General features: G+C 43.1%; 1 protein-coding gene and 1 pseudogene across 3 annotated transcripts in view; one reads left to right on the top strand and one right to left on the bottom strand.

Annotated features, from left to right (window-relative positions):
- ARMC8 (armadillo repeat containing 8) overlaps positions 1-20,637 on the bottom strand; it is an 88,532-nt gene that overhangs the window by 57,895 nt on the left and 10,000 nt on the right. The window contains exon 2 of one of the 2 annotated variants that reach the window (XM_079794809.1): positions 5,885-5,961. The exons of the other annotated variant lie outside the window; for it this stretch is intronic. Coding sequence (XP_079650935.1) covers positions 5,885-5,961 — 77 coding nt within the window. The remainder of the gene's footprint in view (positions 1-5,884; positions 5,962-20,637) is intronic. 2 annotated transcript variants of the gene reach the window in all.
- On the top strand, positions 8,133-8,851 carry LOC307113392 (small ribosomal subunit protein eS8-like; annotated as a pseudogene). The gene has a single exon. The product of its transcript is annotated as a small ribosomal subunit protein eS8-like (transcript).

The following is a 20,637-nucleotide window of genomic DNA, read 5'->3' as shown; positions in this document are numbered from 1 at the left end:
ATAAGGGGAAAAAACATATTTGTGGATAGCTAGAATAAGGCAATATGATAAACAACTTAAATTATTTGGATTTGGAAAATTACAAACATACTCCTCTGTCCCTGAAATTATAATTATTATGATGTTATTTTTGGATAATGTAATATCCAACATTCAAATACAGTAAGTTATCTATTATATAGCATGGTTAGGAAATGAGATATAGTCACATTCCAATTAAAATTAACATTGCCATATGTGAATTGCCAATTTTAAAAGAACTTGATAATGATGATCAATAAGTCACTAAAAATAACTAAAATAGATTATAAAAAATAACTAAGGTTATTTTTAACATAAAGCTTTGAATCAGGAGGCACTTGAGAAATTTATAGTGAACTTCAAGTCAACTCAGCCATTTATTGTACACCTACTATATGTATAAATTGAACAGAACTGAGAATTGGCAGTAATTTAGTTCATTCTTACAAATTACCCCATAGTATAGATTTTTGGAATGTATGTAGTGTCAGATACAGTTCTAACTTGTATATATACCTGCTCAAAAATTAGGAGTTATTGTATTTAACTCTTTATTTTACTAATATATGATCATAAATCACTTGACATTCTCCAATAATGAATAGTACAATTTAATAATTACATTAATAAATGCCAAAATACTAATATTTTTATATATGTAATCATTCCAAAGAACATTAAAAATGTGCTAAAGCACTGTGGAATAATATGGCAGCATATAATGAAGTGGTTTACAAATATGAAAAGATATATACACATATACAAATATACAGATATTCTTGATATCAAAGTTACTACCACATATACAATCAGCTTAACTATCTATATGTAAAAACTATGTCAATTTGATCTAGTAATTTCTAGAGACTCTTGCCAGCCTTTAAATCATAATCCTCTGACTGAATTGTCTCAGAATACATACTTTTAAACAATTAAGACTAAGAATCACTGCATTTCATTTGGTATTCAAGTCATCTTTGTTTATGTTTACCTATAAAACTTCTAAAAATAACTGATTAAAAAGTATTAAGGGAATAAATATGTACGAGTATGTATATATAAAAACACAGATGTATATATATTTCTTTTTTCTTTATTAAGATTTTTCTTTTGAATTATTCTAAAACTTATCCTTTAATTTAAAATTTCTTAAAAACCAAAGGCTTAATTTTATGGGAGCTTATATCTTTAGCTCATGTAAGAAAATGGAACCTGTCTATATCTTACTGAAAGCAGAGGTACGTAATTTTCTGGAAAATCAAGTAATCATTACCAAAATAAACATATTTTATCGGTACATAAAAATACTTAAGAAGATCCTTTTTAGAAATGTCCACTTGGTGAAAACTTCATAACAATTCTATAGTATCCACAACTGTCTGCCTGAGTTTACAAGAGAGATCTGGTCTAAATTTTGTGTTTCTATTCAACTGGGAAACTACAAAACCAGCCATATTTGCTTATATCATCTTTTGTCTTTCAACATAGGGAATATCAACATAGGGCTATACAGGGTTATCAGCTGATCTTTTCATGGAGAATCATTAATCAGGAGTTCAAATTTAGATATATTTTTTAACACACACACACACACACACACACACACACACACACACACACACCCCACAAAAACAAACCACAGTGTTTGAGCAGCTTTGTTTCACGAATTACAAAATCATTTTAAGAATTATTCTTCAACTATGAGATTTAACATGGGTGAGTTAATATCATAGTAACTTCACCAAAAAACATCCTGCAATTGTTTTCTTTTAAGTCACATGCAGATCTCCATATTTGAGGAAGCTAAGAATTTTCCACGCAGAATAGTTTATCTGATACACCTACTCTGTTGTAGATGCAAAGGCTACATAGTTTTTGACCTACACAAGTTCTGTTTATATCTTACACCATATCTAAAGATCTTCTATTCAGTTATGTATTTGAAACTTTGCTTTTTTAGGACCTAATTCTGTAGTCACACCTTTGATACAATAGGGCCATTCAAATCCATGTTAAATATTTTATTACTAACAAAAAAGTTATCTATAGATAACTCATTCTTCAACAACTGAAATTAAGCAGTTCTTACGCTTAATAGTATTTTTCAACAAGGGATACTCACTGAGTAGATAAAATGGTCTTTTTATGTTATCTACAAAGAAGTTCCCTACATTTATGGGTAAGGCTATATGCCTGTAACTCAGCTGAGATTAGTTACAGACCATGATAAAACTCACTATTCACCTTTAACTTCTTCAATTTTTGTTTTTCCTGCTAATATGTTTTATATGTTCACAATCTTATTGAGAAAAATCAGTTTAATATAGATAGAAAAATAAAAACTCCGGTTGTCTTACAGCTAAAGCTAATTGTCAATTCTATCTTTTTAATGGGATATTTTGGATTCAAAGTGTATTACCTCAGCCTCTGTCCTTTCTTTATTTAAAACTAGAGGCCTGGTGCATTAATTCGTACATGGTTGGGGTCCGATCAGAGCCATCTTGCCCAGTCCCTATCAGGGCCGATGGGAGCCAGCTGGCCAGGAGGGACTGCAGGAGGTTGGCCACCAGCCCCAATCATCTGGGGAGGGACCGCAGGAGGACTCCAGGGCATGTCTGGCCCTCCTGCCCAGTCCCGATTGGCCAGATCACAGCAGCAAGCTAACCTACCAGTCAGAGCGTCTGCCCCCTGGTGGTCAGTGTGCATCATAGCGACTGGTCGAGCGGTCGACCTGGTTGGACACTTAGCATATTACGCTTTTATTATATAGGACTAGTAGGCCATCTTTGGCTGTTTACACTCTGTGGCCACCTCCCTTCTACCTACCTATTTCGGTCTAGTAATGGTCTCTGGTTGACACAATAGTGGCTGTATAATGTGTATAAAAAGGAAAAAAATGGTTAACTCTCTTTTCCTAAACCTCATTTTGGTTCCCTCTTTCTTCTTCTTCTTCTTCTTCTTTTTTTTTAAAATATATTTTTATTGATTTCAGAGAGGAAGGGAGAGGAAGAGAGAGATAGAAACATCAATGATGAGAGAGAATCATTGATTGGCTGCATCCTGCACGGCCCCTATTGGGAATCGAGCCCACAACCCTGGGCATGTGCCCTTGACTGGAATTGAACCCGGGACCCTTTGGTCCACAGGCCGACGCTCTATTCACTGAGCCAAACCAGCTAGGGCATCCCTCTTTCTTCTATCAACATTGTATTATTCCAATATTAGACAAGTTTCCTTTAAAATAAAAATATAATTCACTTATTCTCTGGACTATTTAATTTTCAGACAATTCCAAAGTTCAGGAAAAAATTAAGTCAGAAAGAATAAATATTTCTCTCTGGGAAAAGAGAAGCTTTACCAAATCACACTACACATAGCCCTATAAGGCCAGCTCTATTCTGACATAAAGTGAAATGATTCTGCGTGATTTGTCTCTTTCAAACCATAAACAAGTAGCAATGACATTTACTGGAATGTATTATTACTCACATTCTCTTCTCTGAATCAAGAATTCTAGCCCCTCTCCCTCTTCTCCTTGAGTTTGAATTGTTTTATCTGTTTAATATTTTTTATTTGCATTTTCCTTTCTCTTCTTTAAGGAGAATCATCGTTTTGTGTTTGTTTGTTTGTTAATTCTTACCTGAGGATATTTTTTCCATTGATTTTTAGAGAGAGTGGAAGGGAGAAGGAGTGACACACAGAGAGAAACATCAATGTGAGAGAGACACATCGATTGATTTCCTCCCATACGCGAGCCTGCCACCCAGTTATATGCCCTTGACTGGAATCGAACCTGGGACCCTTTAGTCTGCAGGCCAACACTCTGTCCACTGAGCCCAACTGGCTAGGGCTTCATCTTATTTTTGAAATTGTCTTATATTAGGGCCTTTTAACGATTAACCACTTTATTGCTAATTTGTAGGACTGAATTTTGTATGTCTGACTTAATTCTTACAACAATTGGCAAGATGGGCAGTATTACTCTCACTTTAAAGATGATGAAGCTAAGGCTCAAGGCAATAAAGCAACTTGCCAAGCACACACTAGGAAAGGACTCCACTAAAAATGTCAGAACCAGGAATTCAACATACTGTTGTCCAACCCCAAAGCCCATTCTCCTTCCACTCCACCATCCCTTCACAAAAACCTTTCTTACCTGTCTTAGCTAACAGCTAAGTGTCTGAGACTTGACAAGTTTTTAAGAGGTACTAAGGCTAGAAAATAGAAAACTACACCTTAACTGGTTGTTATAATGTGCTCTTTTCAACTTTTTAATGCTTTATTTAATATTTTACCAACTTTTAATAAGCTAGTGTTCTTTGGTAAATAAAAAAATTCTGAAATTGACAATACTCGAATTAGCTAGTCATATCAGATACAACTCAAGATATAAGTCTTTTATATGAAATCCTTGATTGATAAACTTAGCTCTTCTCTTAAATACTACTATGGTTATAGTAGCAGTGAAAAAAGTAATAACATCATCTTCTACTATTATTCGCTGAGCACTTAATGAGTCTGACATTTCAACTAAACTATTTATTGAGGAATCTTAAGTGATTCTTAGTCTAGGTGATAAGATTAAGTCGCCTCGTGATTTCTAGGATTATCAATATACACTGCCTGGTTGTGTGTGTGGAGTGTCTGCCTGTCTAAGGAGAAGTATTACATTAAACCTTTCCTCCCCTCAACTAATTTGTGTATGTAAGTATAACCCAACCTGATTTAACAGATAGATTTAATACCACATTTTCTGACAATAATCAAACTAGCCTAAAAGGGGCTGATGAAATCATTATAAAGTCCCCTATTTAAGGGGACAAAAGCACAGTTAACACAATGAGAAAAGAAATACCATCTCCTATTTCTGTAAACTGAGAAGATACGGTGTCAAGTATCCCAGGTGGGTCTCCATCCAGCTCCTAACTTTCCCTTCCACATTTCCAAGACATCCCTTCTACAATGCCTTGGGGGCTGAGAGGTAAAAGAAAGGTTGGGGTTGAATAAGAATTGCAGTCAGTAGCCTTGCCATGGCTGAGCAAGTTAAACTGAAGGCACTATTGGCTGATAACACTAGCAGGGTAATAGAAGAAGAAAGGGACTCATTTGTGCCTTTGCTGCTATCCCAAATGTATCTCATCCTGACCCTTGTTTGTGTCCTCCTTACCCTGGTCACAGTTCAGGCCTGCAGGTGCAATGTGGTTCCCTTAGGCTAAACCTTATCGCTTAGAACTATGGTGTTAAGCGCATAATAATCTGCTCTTTGGAGAATTCTGTCTTTCAATCAGTTACAATCTTATCACACTTGTCCCAATTAATTTTTTAAAGCATAATCACTTCAGGTATGTTGTTTAAAAATACTTCCTCTCATTAAACATGGAATTTTAGATAAAAGAAGGGCATTTACAAGAGTTTATTTAAATTTCTAATGACTGCTTTCTAAATTCTGATATTTAAAACATCACTAGGGTATTAGAACCTTAGAGACAGTTGAGTTAACCAAAATCAAAACAAACAGAAATCCTCTGAGCTATTCTCCTAACCCTTTTCAATTATAAAAGATCATCAATTTTATTCTCTTGCTTTTGCTGGAGATTAAAGTCACAAAAGCATTCTCCAAAGGAACATTCTTTAAAATGTAAAACAAGTATCCTATAAAAAAATGAAGCTAGTCATGTCAGTTAACTGTACAACAGACAATTCTTTAACAGTACAATATTAAAGCCATGACTATTAAGGGGACTTTCCAATATGGCAGAAAGAAAGCTGTAACCCTGCATTTTCAGAATTGTAATATTTATTTGGCAGATTCAAACATGAAAACAAACAAGACTTGATAGACTCTTAAATACATACTACTTACATGACACCTTGTAGAACTTTCTGGGGATCAGGGTCAAATAGCCTGTCAACATAGTGGCGACTGCTAGCTGTTACTTCCTAGAAAGTGGGGGGAAAAATTATGACATCTGAAGCCATGCAAATCACAAATTCACAGCATCACCCACAACATCAAATAGCTATATAATCTAATTTAAGGTAAGTGCATTAGAATGTCTACAAAATGCTTATTATATTAAATCATTCTGAGAAAGGTTGTGACAAGATAAATAAAAAGATGAGGAAGAAGATAACTGGTTCTCACTGAAAACTTAACTAGACAGTAGGACCTTTGTGCTAAGCCCTGCAAGTTTTGCCAACGGAAGTACTGGGCATTAAGAAGCAGTTAAGTTTCTTAACTAGCTGTTGGATGTCACTATGTATGAAAAAGAGATAGGAACATTGCTTCTGTTTAGTGCCCACTAAAGGGAAAGAAAACCTGGCTCTCAGCAAGGAAAAGGGGTAGGGACTTCATCAATGGTCTTCGAGGGGTAGCCTAGGTGCAAGAGAAAGTCCCTCAGATTGATGTACAGTAGCTGCACTGCTAGAATGCAGACATATGCAAAAATATACACTAAAACAAAGGAGTTGTCACTTTCTGCGAGGGGACAATAATTAGGAATTAAGAGTGATTTTTCAGGTCCGAGACAGTTAGCTAGGCTGAAATGGCTAAAGCTGGATATAAGGGGGAGAGTTAGCGCATAAAGAGCAGGAGGAGACACTTACCTCCTTTTATTTGTATCATGGGGCTTGTTCTATTATGTTATTTCTTACATATAATAGTGATTTTTTTTACATTTAACTCTCAATACTTAACCTTATTTAAAACAAAGAGCATTCTTAATTATTTGTTTAAGAACCAAAGAAAAAGCATTTCTGTCCCTTGCTTTTTCTTTCTGATGCCTGCTGAAATATACTCATGTACCCATTAGCAATAAATTGTAATAGAGAAGAGGAAATACTTCTCAAATTTACCCAGAACGCAGATCAGTAAAGAGTTCATTGCCAATACACAGTGCCAGCTTAAGTTCCTGAGTCAGCAAAAGTAACTGAAGAAACACTACATAAATTCTACTTTCCTGACAATACAGTTAATAAAAAAATCAAAGCATATTTTCATATTATGAGCTTGCAAGCAAAATATACTCACAGGCAACTCAAATGCCCACTTTAAAATGTATTCCATTTATAAAGAACGAAGCCAGAGGTATATCACATTACCTGACTTCAAATTACACTACGGAGTTACAATAATCAAAACAACATGGTATTGGCAGAAGAACAGACACACAGACCAATGGAAAAGAATTGAAAACCCAGAAATAAAAGCACAGGTATTTGGGCAAACAATTTTTAACAAAGGAGCCCAAAACACACAATGCAGAAAAGAAAGCCTCTTCAATTAATGATGCTGGAAGAATTGGAAAGCCACATGCAAAAGAATGAAACTAGATTATAGTTTGTCCCCTTGTACAAAAATGAATTCGAAATGGATCAAAGATTTAAATATAAGATCTGAAGCAATAAAATCCACAGAAGAAAACATAGGTACTAAACAATCGTTGTACTGTTGATATTTGGCTCTGTTGACTAATGAGTTTGCCGACCACTGCTTTAGGTCACCTCTCCCCTCCCAGCCTTCTTTTCTCTTCTTTCAAAAGGCAGCCTGGAAATCTAAGAATTTGAGAGAGAAGGCAATTGGTACAGATATTAAATAGGTCGGTGTGGAAAAGCTTCTCTAAGAAGGTGACATACATATGGGCCTTCCTTCCCCTCTTCCTCTGTCTCCAAGGGCCATTTCTTCTCCAGCTCACTTTTAACTGCCTCTATAACTTTCTAAATAAACTTCCTCTTATAATTTGAAAAAAAGAGAAGGAAACATCTGAACAAAGACCTGAAGAAGGTAGAGGAGTAAGTCATGCAGCTATCTGGGAGCAAAGCTTTTTAGGCAGAGAGAAGAACAAATGCAAAGGCTCTGAAATGGGAAGTGTCTGCTGTGCTCAAACAACAGGCCATTACAGCTGGAGCAGAATGAGCCAAGGAGAAAGCAGCAGGAGACAGGTCAGAGAAGAGGGGTCAGATGGTAAAGAGCATCTTGTCCAACATAATCACCACTAGCCTCCTATGGCTAATGAGCATTTGAAATATGGCTAGGAACTGAACTTAAATTTTAACTTTAATTAATTAAAATTTAAAAACCAATACAGGCTCTTTCCAGGTGGCGTCAAGCCATGGGCATCTCTCGGGACAACTGGCATAAGCGCTGCACTACTGGGGCAAGAGAAAACCCTACCACAAGAAGCAAAAACAGGAGCTGGGACACCCTGCTGCCAACACTAAGATTGGCCCATGCCGCATAGACACAATATGTGTGTGGGGAGGCAACAAGAGGTACCGTGCCTTGAGGCTGGACGTGGGCAACTTCTCCTGGGGCGTGGAGTGTTGTATGCTCAAAGATATTGCTGCTGTCTACAGTGCATCAACAACAAACTGGTCCATAGCAAGCCCCTAGTAGAGAACTGCATTGCACTCACTGACAGCACACCGTACAGACTATGCACTGCCTCTGGGCTGCAAGAAGCGGGCCAAGCTGACTCCCGAGGAGGAAGAGACTTTAAACAAAAAATGATCCAAGAAAATTCAGATGAAATATGATGAAAAGAAAGAGAATGCCAAAATCAGCAGTCTTCTCAAAGAGCAGTTCCAGCAGGCAAGCTTGCTTCGTGCATGCTTAGATTCAAGACCAGGCCAACCAGGCCAACGTGGCCGAGCAGATGGCTGTGTGCTAGAGGGCAAGGAGCTGGAGTTCTAGCTGAGGCAAATTAAGGCCCAGGAAGGCAAATATATCCTCTTCCCTCCTATCTTAGCTCATGTAAACAAGGTGTGTATTGTTCCAAAAAACAAACAAACACAAATCCAACACTGTATTAGAAAACTTAAAAGTGTTTAGAACTACGTGGGTATGCAATCTACTTTTTCAAGTATAAATTTTATGAAACATAAATACCAAACAAGTATTTCCAATCAACATTTAATATCCAAATTGTGTAAAATACACATCAGATTTTGAAGACTTGCTATAAAAAAGCAAAATAATTTCACCAATAATTCCCCACATCGATTACATGTTGAAGTACTATTTTGTTATATTGGTTTAAATAAGATATATTAAAATTAATTTCTTATACTTTTCTTTTTATTTTTCAGCATGGCTACTAGAAAATTTAAAATTATGTGTGTTGCTTGCATTGTTTTTCCACTGCACAGCACTGGAATAGAGCTTTGCTTGTCATTATAAGGATTTTTATTTTTATGGTGTGCGTTGGAAAGCAATTAGAGTTTTGGGAAAGTAGAGACATGATCTAAATTTGTTTTAAAAGGATCTCTCTGGTTGTAGTTTTAGAAACAGACAAATGTGTGGAGGGAGTTAGAAGACAAAAAGCAGGGAAACTAGGCAGGAGTCTATTTCAATAACCAGGAATGCTATTATTTCAGAGAAATAATACTATCCTGGACTAGGGCAAAAATTTTGGAGGTGGATTCCTGATTAATGTTAAAGCTGAAATGACAGTCAAATTGGATATGCTGTCAGACTAGAGGTGGAATGTAAAAGAAGAGAGAAGCCAAGAATAACACCTAAGGATCTTGCCTGAGCACCTAGAAAGATTGAGTTGCTAGTTACTGAGATGAGGAAGATTGTGGGTGGTGCGGGTCTGAGTGAGAAGATCAAAAGTTCAGTTTGGGACATGTTAAGCTTGAGAATTTTATTAGACATGTAAGTGAGAAGAATGTCAATTTGGTGGTTGGATAGATAAGTCTAGAGTTTAGAAGAGAGCTGTGGGCTGGAGATACAAAATCAGGAAGTTGTCAGCATATAAATGGGATGAGTTCAATAAGGGAGTGACCATAGATAAAGCAACTCCTGAAGACTGAACTCTAGAGCACCTGAACAAGCAGCCAGTGTGGTGGAAAGAAATCCAAGCCAAATGAGAGGATGTTTCAAGGAGGGAGTGATTACAAAGGCCAAACATTACTGACTAGAAGCCCGGTGCACGAAATTCGTGCACGGCGGGGGGTTGTCCCTCAGCCAAGCCTGTACCCTCTCCAATCTGGGACTGCTGGAGGGATGTCCTACTGCCCGTTTAGGCCCGATCCTGGTGGGATCGGGCCTAAACGGGCAGTAGGACATCCCTCTCACAATCCAGGACTGCTGGCTCCCAACTGCTTGCCTGCCTGCCTTCCTGATTGCCCCTAACCGCTTCTGCCTGCCAGCCTGATCACCCCCTAACCACTCCGCTGCCAGCCTGGTTGATGCTTAACTGCTCCCCTGCCAGCCTGTTTGCCCCCAACTTCCCTCCTCTGCCAGCCTGGTCACCCCTAACTGTCCTCTCCTGCAGGGTTGATCACCTCCAACTGCCCTCCTCTGCTGGCCTGGTCACCCCTAACTGCCCTCTCCTGCAGGGTTGATCACCTCCAACTGCCCTCCCTTGCAAGCCTGGTCCCTCTCAACTGCCCTCCCTTGCAGGCCGGGTGCCTCCCAACTGCCCTCCCCTGCTGGCCATCTTTTGTCCACATGGGGGCAGGATCTTTGACCACATGGGGGCAGCTATATTGTGTGTTGCAGTGATGATCAATCTGTATATTACTCTTTTATTAGATAGGTAGAGGCCTGGTACAGGGGTGGGGGCCAGCTGGTTTGCCCTGAAGGGTGTCCCGGATCAGGTGGGGGTTCCCTTGGGGTGTGGGACGGCCTGAGCGAGGGGCCTGTGGTGGTTTGCAGGCTTGCCACGCCCCCTGGCAACCCAAGCAGAGGCCCTGGTATCTGGAATTTATTTTCCTTCTACAATTGAAACGTTGTAGCCTGGAGCGGAGCCAAGCCTGCTGTTCCCTCCGGGGCGGCAACCATTTCTGTGGCAGTTAATTCACCTTCTACAATTGAAACTTTGTAGCCTTAATCGGGTGGGCCCGGCCAGGGTGTGCGGAAAGCTTTGCTTCCCCTGTTGCCGCCGGCAACCCTGGCCTGCTCTCTCAAGCTGCATTCTGCCGCCATTTGTTTGAATTTGTTTACCTTCTATAATTGAAACTTTGTAGCTTGAGTGGAGGCTTAGGCCTGCAACGGCTATGGAAAGCTTGGCTTGCTCTGTTACCTGGGAAACCTTGCTCTCTGTGGCTGTAGCCATCTTGGTTTGGGTTAATTTGCATACTCACCCTGATGGGCTGGTGGGCGTGGTTTGGCTGGTGGGCGTGGCTTATGTAGTGGAGTGATGGTTAATTTGCATATTACCATTTTGTTAGAGAAGATGTGTAGCTTAAGATGATAACTATGATCTGACCACTGGATTTAGGAACAAGGAGTCCATGAGTGATCTTGACAATAACAGTATGGGCACAGTGGTGGGGCCAAAGCCTGCTTTGAGAGGGTTTAAGAGAGAACGGGAAAAAGGAATTAGAAAAAGTACATATAGACAGCTCTTTCAAGGAGTTTCATTAATAAAGGGAAGTGAGGAAATAAGAGTGGTTAGAAAAAGAAACAGAGTGAGGAGCTTTTTTTTTAAAAAAAAAGATGAAATAAATTAGAGCATGCTTATTCGTTGATGGAAACTTTTTTTTTTAATAGAGAAGAAAAATTGATAATGCAATGGTGTAGGAGAGAACTTCTGAAACAATGTTCATGAATAATTCACAGGGAATTGCCCTAGTTGGGTGGCTTGGTTGGTTGGAGCATTGTCCCATACACCAAAAGGTTGCGTGTCCAATTCATAGTCGGGGCACATATCTAGGTTGCAGGTTCAATACCTGGTCAGGTACAGAAGGCAACTGATCGATGTTTCTCACATCTTTCTTTCTTCTCTCTCTCTCCTTCCACCCCCTTCTCCTCTCTCTCAAATCAATTAAAAAAAATCCTCGGGTGGAAAAAAAAAAAAGACAGATAAATATTTTTATAATACCTGACACTTGTTTAGTATGTTACAGTTTACAAAGAAGCATTATCCTATCTATTTTCTCAATTAATTCATATGATATTTAGAAATTAAAATATTATAATACACTTTTCAAGGGGGAACTGTGACCCCTAAGAAACGCAAGTTTAAACTAGCAACTGCCAATCAAAATTTAATATGTCAATTATTCCACAAACTACTAGGAACTTCAAGAGAAAAGTGTTCATGGGAAAATCTTGGTTGAGGGAGAGATGAAAGAAATACAAAAAAAACCCCAAAAAACAGGATGTTTGAACTCTATAAAAATTCAGTTTAAAACCTATTTCAGGCTGAAATTGAACATGTGAATATCTTCAATTTACCAGGTGTTATGTTAGGTCCTGGAAATAGAGAGATAAGATAGAGTCCCTTACTCTCAAGGCGTTCACAGCACAGAAAAGCAGCAGATATGTAAGAAAGTTACAAATGTAACTTGAAACACACGATAAGTGTAACCATAAAAGTGGGTACAGTTGGAAACTCAAAGATACAATTAATTGAAGTACTGAAATTAGAGGCGGAATGGAAGGTGATGTCTAAGCAGTGAGGATGAGTAATTTGAAAGACTAGTATTAATTTGCCAGGTGAAAAAGGGAGGGGGGAAAAAGACAAGGACTCTAGGTGAAAAGCACAACACATGCAAAAGAGAATTCTGAAGCAATGTGGTGTGTTTGAGAAATGCAAGTTAGTATTGTAATGAAATAGTATGCACCTAGAAATATAAAACAAAGCTGAAGTTGTACTGTTTAATTCAGTCAACAAATATTTAAACAGCTATGTGGGCACTGTTCCAGGTAATTAACAAAGACCCCATCCCTCAGGGGAAAAAAGAAAAGCCCACATTTGCATAGCTTACCTTTCAGCATGGGCAGAAAGATAATTTGAGGGCTATACATGCTACTGGTGGGTGGGGGGAGAATATTTAATAGCAACATTTTATTCCCATATCCTTATACTATATACACTGTCACAAACTGGGGAAAGGGAGAAGGCAGGAGAGAAAGCGGGACGTACACTAAAATACACATACCCCACTAAAGTCCCATGCTCTTAGCATCTAAGCAGTCCTAAACATGGCCAGCACTAACACCTATATACTAGAAGCCTAATGCACGAAATTAGTGCAAGAGTAGGCCTTCCTTCCCCTGGCTGCCGGCACTGGCTTCCCTCTGGCACCTGGGACCCGGGCTTCCCTCCAGCCACCATCAGGCACCTGGGATCCGGGCTTCCCTCACAGGCCCGGCTTTGTCGGGAAGGTCGTCGGGTCTAATTAGCATATTACACTTTTATTATCCTATCTAATAAAAGCATAATATGCAAATTGACCATCACTCCAACACAAGATGGCTGTCCCATGTGGACACAAGATGGCCACCACAAGATGCCTGCAGGGGATGGCAGTTGTGGGCGATCAAGCCATCAGGGGAGGACAGTTAGGGGTGATCGGGCCAGCAGAGGTGGGCAGTTGGGGGAGACCAGGCCTGCAAGGGAGGGCAGTTGGGGGCGATCAAGCCTGCAGGGGAGGGCAGTTAGGGGTGACTGGGCCGGCAGGGGAGGGCAGTTGGGTGGGAACAGGCCTGCAGGGTAGGGCAGTTGGGGGAGACCAGGCCTGCAAGGGAGGGCAGTTGGGGGTGATCAAGCCTGCAGGGAAGGTCAGTTAGGGGTGACCGGGCCAGCAGAGGTGGGCAGTTGGGGGAGACCAGATCGGTAGGGGGGGACAGTTAGGGGCGACCAGGCTGGCAGGGGAGGGCAGTTAAGGGCAATTGGGCCAGCAGGGGAGCAGTTAGGCGTCAATCAGGCTGGCAGGGGAGTGGCTAGGGGGTGATCAAGCTGGCAGACAGAAGCGGTTAGGGGCAATCAGACAGGCAGGCAGGCGAGCGGTTGGGAGCCAGCAGTCCTGGATTGTGAGAGAGATGTCCCAGGTTGGAGAAGGTGCAGGCTGGGCTGAGGGACACACACCTTGCCCCCCCCCCCGTGCATGAATTTCATGCACCGGACCTCTAGTTACAGATATAAAGGCCTAAGCAACCGGAACAACCAGTCACTATGATTCTCACTGACCACCAGGGGGCAGACGTTAAATGCAGGAGCTGCCCCCTGGTGGTCAGTACGCTCCCATAGCCAACCTCCCCCTGGCTGGCAGCCGGCAGGCCCCAGCCGGCCTGGCCCTGATCAGGACTGGATGAGATGGCCCGATAGGCCCTGATCGCCGACCAGGCCTGTGCATGAATTTCGTGCACCGGGCCTCTAGTACATTTTATTTTATTTTTTAAAAATATATTTTTTTATTGATTTCAGAGAGGAAGGAAGAGGAAGAGAGAGAGAGAGATAGAAACATCCATGATGAGATGATGCACGCCCCACACTGGGGATTGAGCCTGCAACCCGGGCATGTGTCCTTGACTGGAATCGAACCCAGGACCCTTCCGCAGGCCAACGCTCTATCCACTGAGCCACACTGGCCAGGGCTCTAGTACATTTTATAAATCCACAGCAGTGGTTTTGGTTGTTAAAATGACAAGTACTACAGATATCTAATGGGCAAGGACTAAGAATGCTAGGTGTTTTGCAATGCATGGGACAACAGGCCCATATCCCAAAAAACTCTCCACTATGCAGTCATGTAGGAAAGAAACCCATTTTTCATTATCTGAGTATAGAATTTAACTCCATTTTACATATAAAGACAAAATATGTTTTCTATAATTTTACTACACAATCAGTTTTCCAAGAATTCAACTCCCACATGAATAAAGAAAAAGTTATACTTTTGTACTTATTGGAACTTTACCAAAAGTTGTTTGTTTCAGAAAGTCACAGGAAAAAAAAAAAAAAAGCCAGTTATTGTATACTAGAGGCCTGGTGCACGAAATTCGTGCACTGGGGGGGGTGTCCCTCAGCCCAACCTGCACAGTCTCCAATCTGGGACCCCTCGGGGGATGTCTGACTGCCTCTTTAGGCCCGACAGGGATCGGGCCTAAAGAGGCAGTCAGACATCCCTTTCACAATCCAGGACTGCTGGCTCCCAACTGCTCGCCTGCCTGCCTGATTGCCCCTAACCACTACTGCCTGCCAGCCTGATCACCCCCTAACCCAGTGATGGGCAACCTTTTGAGCTTGGTGTGTCAAACTTCGCCAAAAAACTGAGCATAACTCGGGTAGTGTGTCACTTTGAGGAAAAAACTAACTCCAAGACTCTAGTCACAAATGTTTCATCCTCAGGAGCAGCAAATGTTTCATCCTCAGCATGCTGCCGCGTGTCATCAGAAATGGCTACGCGTGTCAGTGCTGACACGCGTGTCATAGGTTCGCCATCACTGCCCTAACCACTCCCCTGCCAGCCTGATCAACGCCTAACTGCTCCCCTGCCAGCCAGATCATCTCCAACTGTTCTCCCCTGACACCCCGGTCACCCCCAAATGCCCTCCCCTGCATATTCTCTCTTTATTAGATAGGGTTTTTTCTTTAACATATTGGACAGCTCTAACTGGTTTGGCTCAGTGGATGGAGTGTCAGCCTGCAGACTCAGGGTCCCGGGTTCGATTCCGGTCAAGGGCATGTACCTTGGTTGGGGGCACATACTGCAGGAGGCAGCTGATCGATGTTTCTCTCTCATAGATGTTTCTAGCCTCTATCCTTTTTTCCCTTCCTCTCTGTAAAAAATCAATAAAATTTATTTTAAAAAAACATATTGGACAGTGTACCTGCTGTGGTCTTGACAAAACAGTAAAAATGTAAACCCAAACTAAAAGAGTCATAAAATAAACTCCTTAAACAGGAATTTCATGTGACTTGGAAAGGTGATATCCTGTGGTTGTTTCTTCCTTTTTTTCTTCTCTTTCTTTTTCTTGATGTTTCATCTTTTGTCCTTTCTTACTTTTCTCCTTCTATTCCTTTTCTATCCTCTCTTTCTCTAAACTTTTCCTTTGGTAGAATCATCAGTACTTGACTCGCTCCCTGGGGGCGCGGGTGCCTCCCAGCCAGACACCCCGGGCTGCCTCTGGGAGGGGATGGCAGTGTGGGGTCCTGGGCGCCTCCTATCCAGACACCCCGTGCTGCCTCTGGGAGGGGATGGCAGTGTGGGGTCGCGGAGGCCTCCCAGCCAGACACCTTGGGCTGCCTCTGGGAGGGGATGGCGGCGTGGGGGCACAGACGCCTCCCATCCAGACTCCCAGGGCTGCCTCTGGGAGGGGATGGCGGCGTGGGGTTGCGGACGCCTCCCAGCTGGACACTCGGGGCTGCCTCTGGGAGGGGATGACGGCGTGGGGGCACGGATGCCTCCCATCCAGACACCCCGTGCGGCCTCTGAGATGGGATGACGGCGTGGGGTCACGGGCGCCTCCCAGCCAGACACCCCATGCTGCCTCTGTGAGGGGATGACGGCGTGGGGTCACGGGCGCCTCCCAGCTGGACACCCCGGGCTGCCTCTGGGAGGGGATGGCGGCTTGGGGTCCCGGGCGCCTCCCATACAGACACCCCGTGCGGCCTCTGTGAGGGGATGACGGCGTGGGGTCACGGGCGCCTCCCAGCTGGACACCCCGGGCTGCCTCTGGGAGGGGATGGCGGCGTGGGGGCGCGGATGCCTCCCATCCAGACTCCTGGGGCTGCCTCTGGGAGGGGTTGGCGGCGTGGGGGCACGGATGCCTCCCAGCCAGACACCCCGTGGGGCCTCTGGGAGGGGATGGCGGCGTGGGGGCACGGATGCCTCCCAGCCAGACACCCCGTGGGGCCTCTGGGAGGGGATGGCGGCGTGGGGTCGCGGGCACCTCCAATCCAGACACCCCGGGCTGCCTCTGGGAGGGGTTGGCGGTGTGGGGTCACAGACGCCTCCCAGCCGGACACCCCGGGCTGCCTCTGGGAGGGGTTGGCGGTGTGGGGTCACAGATGCCTCCCAGCTGGACACTCGGGGCTGCCTCTGGGAGGAGATGGCGGTGTGGGGTCACGGGCGCCTCCCAGCCAGACACCCCGGGGATGCCTCTGGGAGGGGATGGCGGCGTGGGGGCGCGGATGCCTCCCATCCAGACACCCCGGGCTGCCTCTGGGAGGGGTTGGCGGCATGGGGTCGCGGACGCCTCCCAGCTGGACACCCCGGGGCAGCCTCTGGGAGGGGTTGGCGGCGTGGGGGCACGGATGCCTCCCAGCCAGACACCCCGTGGGGCCTCTGGGAGGGGATGGCGGCGTGGGGTTGCGGACGCCTCCCATACAGACACCCCGTGGGGCCTCTGGGAGGGGTTGGCGGTGTGGGGGCACGGATGCCTCCCAGCCAGACACCCCGTGGGGCCTCTGGGAGGGGTTGGCGGCGTGGGGTTGCGGACGCCTCCCATACAGACACCCCGTGGGGCCTCTGGGAGGGGTTGGCGGTGTGGGGTCACAGACGCCTCCCAGCCGGACACCCCAGGCTGCCTCTGGGAGGGGTTGGCGGTGTGGGGTCACGGATGCCTCCCAGCTGGACACTCGGGGCTGTCTCTGGGAGGGGTTGGCGGCGCGGGGTCACGGGCGCCTCCCAGACGGACACCCCGGGCTGCCTCTGGGAGGCGATGGCAGCATGAGAGTCAGACGCCTCCCAGCCTGACACCAGGGGCTGCTTCTGGGAGGGGATGGTAGCATGGGGTCCCCAGCACCTCCCAGCCGGACACCCGGGCTGCCCGGCTCTCAGCAGCAGCCCTCCCTGGGACTGGGGGACTCCAGCGGGGCTGAGCGTACTGGTCGCTGCCATCTTGTGGCTATGGGGGCCGCCATTTTGTCGTGGAGGTATGGTTCATTTGCATACTACTCTATTATTAGATAGGATAAGTAACCATTCATCATATCTATATTAGTCTGTAGTGTACAGTCATATTCATAGCCAAATTACATACACTTGAAAATATATCACTACTTTATTACTTCTTTCTAGAATAGTAGTAACAGTGTATTTACTTAAATGGTATATATTAGTTTCCTGCTTTTTCTTACTTAATACAACTGGGGCACTATGTAAATTCTTAAAAAGTTACAATGTGAGGATACTTAACTTATCTATGAGTTTCACTTCAGAAAAAACTAGCTGGTACTACAAAATATGTAATAAAAAGAGGGTGTTAAGACTGGTACAGTTGGGAACCACTAACTAAAATAGCTAATGTTCCAGTTAACTGGGAGCTCCAGAAACCCTTCCCCATCCCCAAAATTTGATTTTCTAATGTCTCCAAAACTCAGTCCCTTCCCCTCTTCCCCCAAATGCTTCCTTTGGTTACTTTGAAAATTTTCTGAGATGCCAAATTCACAATTATTCATTTTAAAGCCCAGGGACACTTGATGTGTTTGTATTTGGCCCTATAGAGCTGAGGGTTGCCACAATCCAGCATATCAGAAATCAATACTTTGATATCAGCATTTTACTAAATTGTGCCTTAATTTCTAAATCATATGTCCTCTTTGGTTCTGGTGAGATAGTTAAACTCACAAAATCCTAAATATTGCTACCTACTGTTGCTTTGAAGAGTTTTGGTGATAGGTAATATTTCTCTGCCAGAGGGCTTATTTCACTATTAAACAAAAGTAATCGCTACACAATTATTTCCTGATTTTGAGGGAAAATATCTGCATCCTTCTGGAACAATACAAACAGGATAATATCATCAACAAAGAACGACCTTTTCCTTTCAGACAGCTATGGCCTTCTAATATACTCCAAAATTCCCCTGGCCTACAAAAGGGGGAAAAATTAGAACAAAATGCAAGTACTATTTAAAACCCAAGATTTTGGTGGGTTTTTATTTTATTTTCCTTCTTGTATTCTGGTAAACTTCTGACCCCATTAGGATTTTCATTCAATTTTTTCAGACCAATCACATAGTATTTTTGCAACTTTTTTTATCCTTAATTTTTTTAAATCATGCATTCATTCTTTGGTGTTTCTATAGGTTCACAGCACCTTTCCTCCCTCATATTAATCAAAAGCCTGCTTTTTTTGCAGCCTCTAGCAACTTTGGAAAGTTTATAAAATGGCACCTCACAGTTGGCTGGGTCCCATCAGTATAGAATGTAATATACCTATGACAACCAAGATGCCTGGAGTATAATCTGCTTTAATTTCACAAACACAATCATGAAAATTCTTAAATATATAATTTTAAACTTAATCTTCTTGGGTAAGAAGCAATAAATAATTAAGACTGAAAATCAGGCTTTACATATTAAGAGAACATATTTTAAAATAAATAGTAAATAAATGAGTGCTCATAAAGTTTGAAAATAAAATTCTCAAATGTAAGACTGTGCACAATTTTTTTTTTTTTTTTAATTTAGGTGTTTGGAAATCTGACTGACACTTTAATAGGACAGCAGGCAAGTCAAGCTCTCTGGTTCTGTTTTCCCTGTTGAAAAAGAAAGACAAGAATGAACTAGAGATGATCTGCAGGTTTCTTCCAGGCAAAGATTCCATAATTTTACGCTCACACAAAAGGGAATCTATACATATAAAAGCCAAGCAACCGGAACACCAGAACAACTGGAACGACCAGTTGCTATGATGCGCACTGCAGCCGGCCAGCCAACCACCCGTGACCCCTCCCCCTCAGTGGCCCGACCCGATCGGCCCCCATTGGGGAGGGCTGGCTGGACCCCACCTGTGCACAAATTCGTGCACCAGGCCTCTAGTTTTTTTCATAATAGAAAAACTAGGCACAATTAGATTAAAAGGAATATGAAGAGTAGCCTTTACTTTTTCTGTAGTGAGTGTTTAAAGTAATAAAATATTAATATAGTCCTGGCACAATACTGACAATTATAAACGTGCTTTGGTGGTCACAAGAACTGAAAGCAATTTATATTCATGCTTCTTTCTAATCAGGTGCTGCAGTGGTTCAAATCACAAAGAACTATATGTATCTAGATAACCTCTAAAACTCCCTCTTACCATTAAATTCTATTTATTCACTCTCCAATGTAGACCGAAATGTTTGAAGACTGAGGGCCAAGAAGGCATCCCTACATATAGAGTAAATAAACTAAGTAAGGATGTATGGTGCAAAACATCATAATCTGGATGTCAAAGAGAGCAAGAACCATCTCTGGGGCATTAGAGTGACAATGTTTGTGAGGAGTTTTACAAAGATTGAGATATTCTCTGGGTTGGCTGGGTTCATTGAAATGCCTCCAAAAATGATAAGCTACCTCAGAAAATCCACTAGGATGCATTCAAATGCCTACTTCCCGATCCTGAATGACAGAGTGAGGCTATTCAGACATGGGTATGATGTTGTCCTGGACCATAAGAATAGTTTAAATTACTCAAGATTGCAATCATGTAATGATTTAAGAGATCCTGGATACCATCTTTCATGGCGTACCTCAGAAGTAGTATTGCCCAGACAGGCTTGCTGTCTCCAGATTTTAAAAGGCCTTATTTGCTTCAGATTTTTAGAGGCAGTAAACACAGTTGGCTTGGAGCTATCCATGGTGCTGGACTCAGAGTCAGCCCACCACTCTCAGCAATTGGTACATTAGCTTTCCTATTATAATACCACTAGAGGCCCGGTGCATGAAAATTCATGCACTGGAGGGGAGTCCCTCAGCCCAGCCTGCCCCCTCTCACAGTCCAGGAGCCCTCAGGGGCGGGAGGCAACCCGGCGATCAGGGGAAGGCGATGCCCCCATCACACCTCTGCTGCTGCCACTGCCGGCAGTGCAAGCCTCAGCCAGCCCTGGTTACCTGAGCCACAGGCGGCCCTGGGCGGCTGGGCAGCTGCCATCCAATACTTGCCTGTGCCTCG

Source organism: Cnephaeus nilssonii (assembly GCF_951640355.1).
Source record: "Cnephaeus nilssonii genome assembly, chromosome: 17".
Lineage (NCBI taxonomy): Eukaryota > Metazoa > Chordata > Mammalia > Chiroptera > Vespertilionidae > Cnephaeus > Cnephaeus nilssonii.
This window is presented reverse-complemented; position numbering and strand designations above follow the sequence as displayed.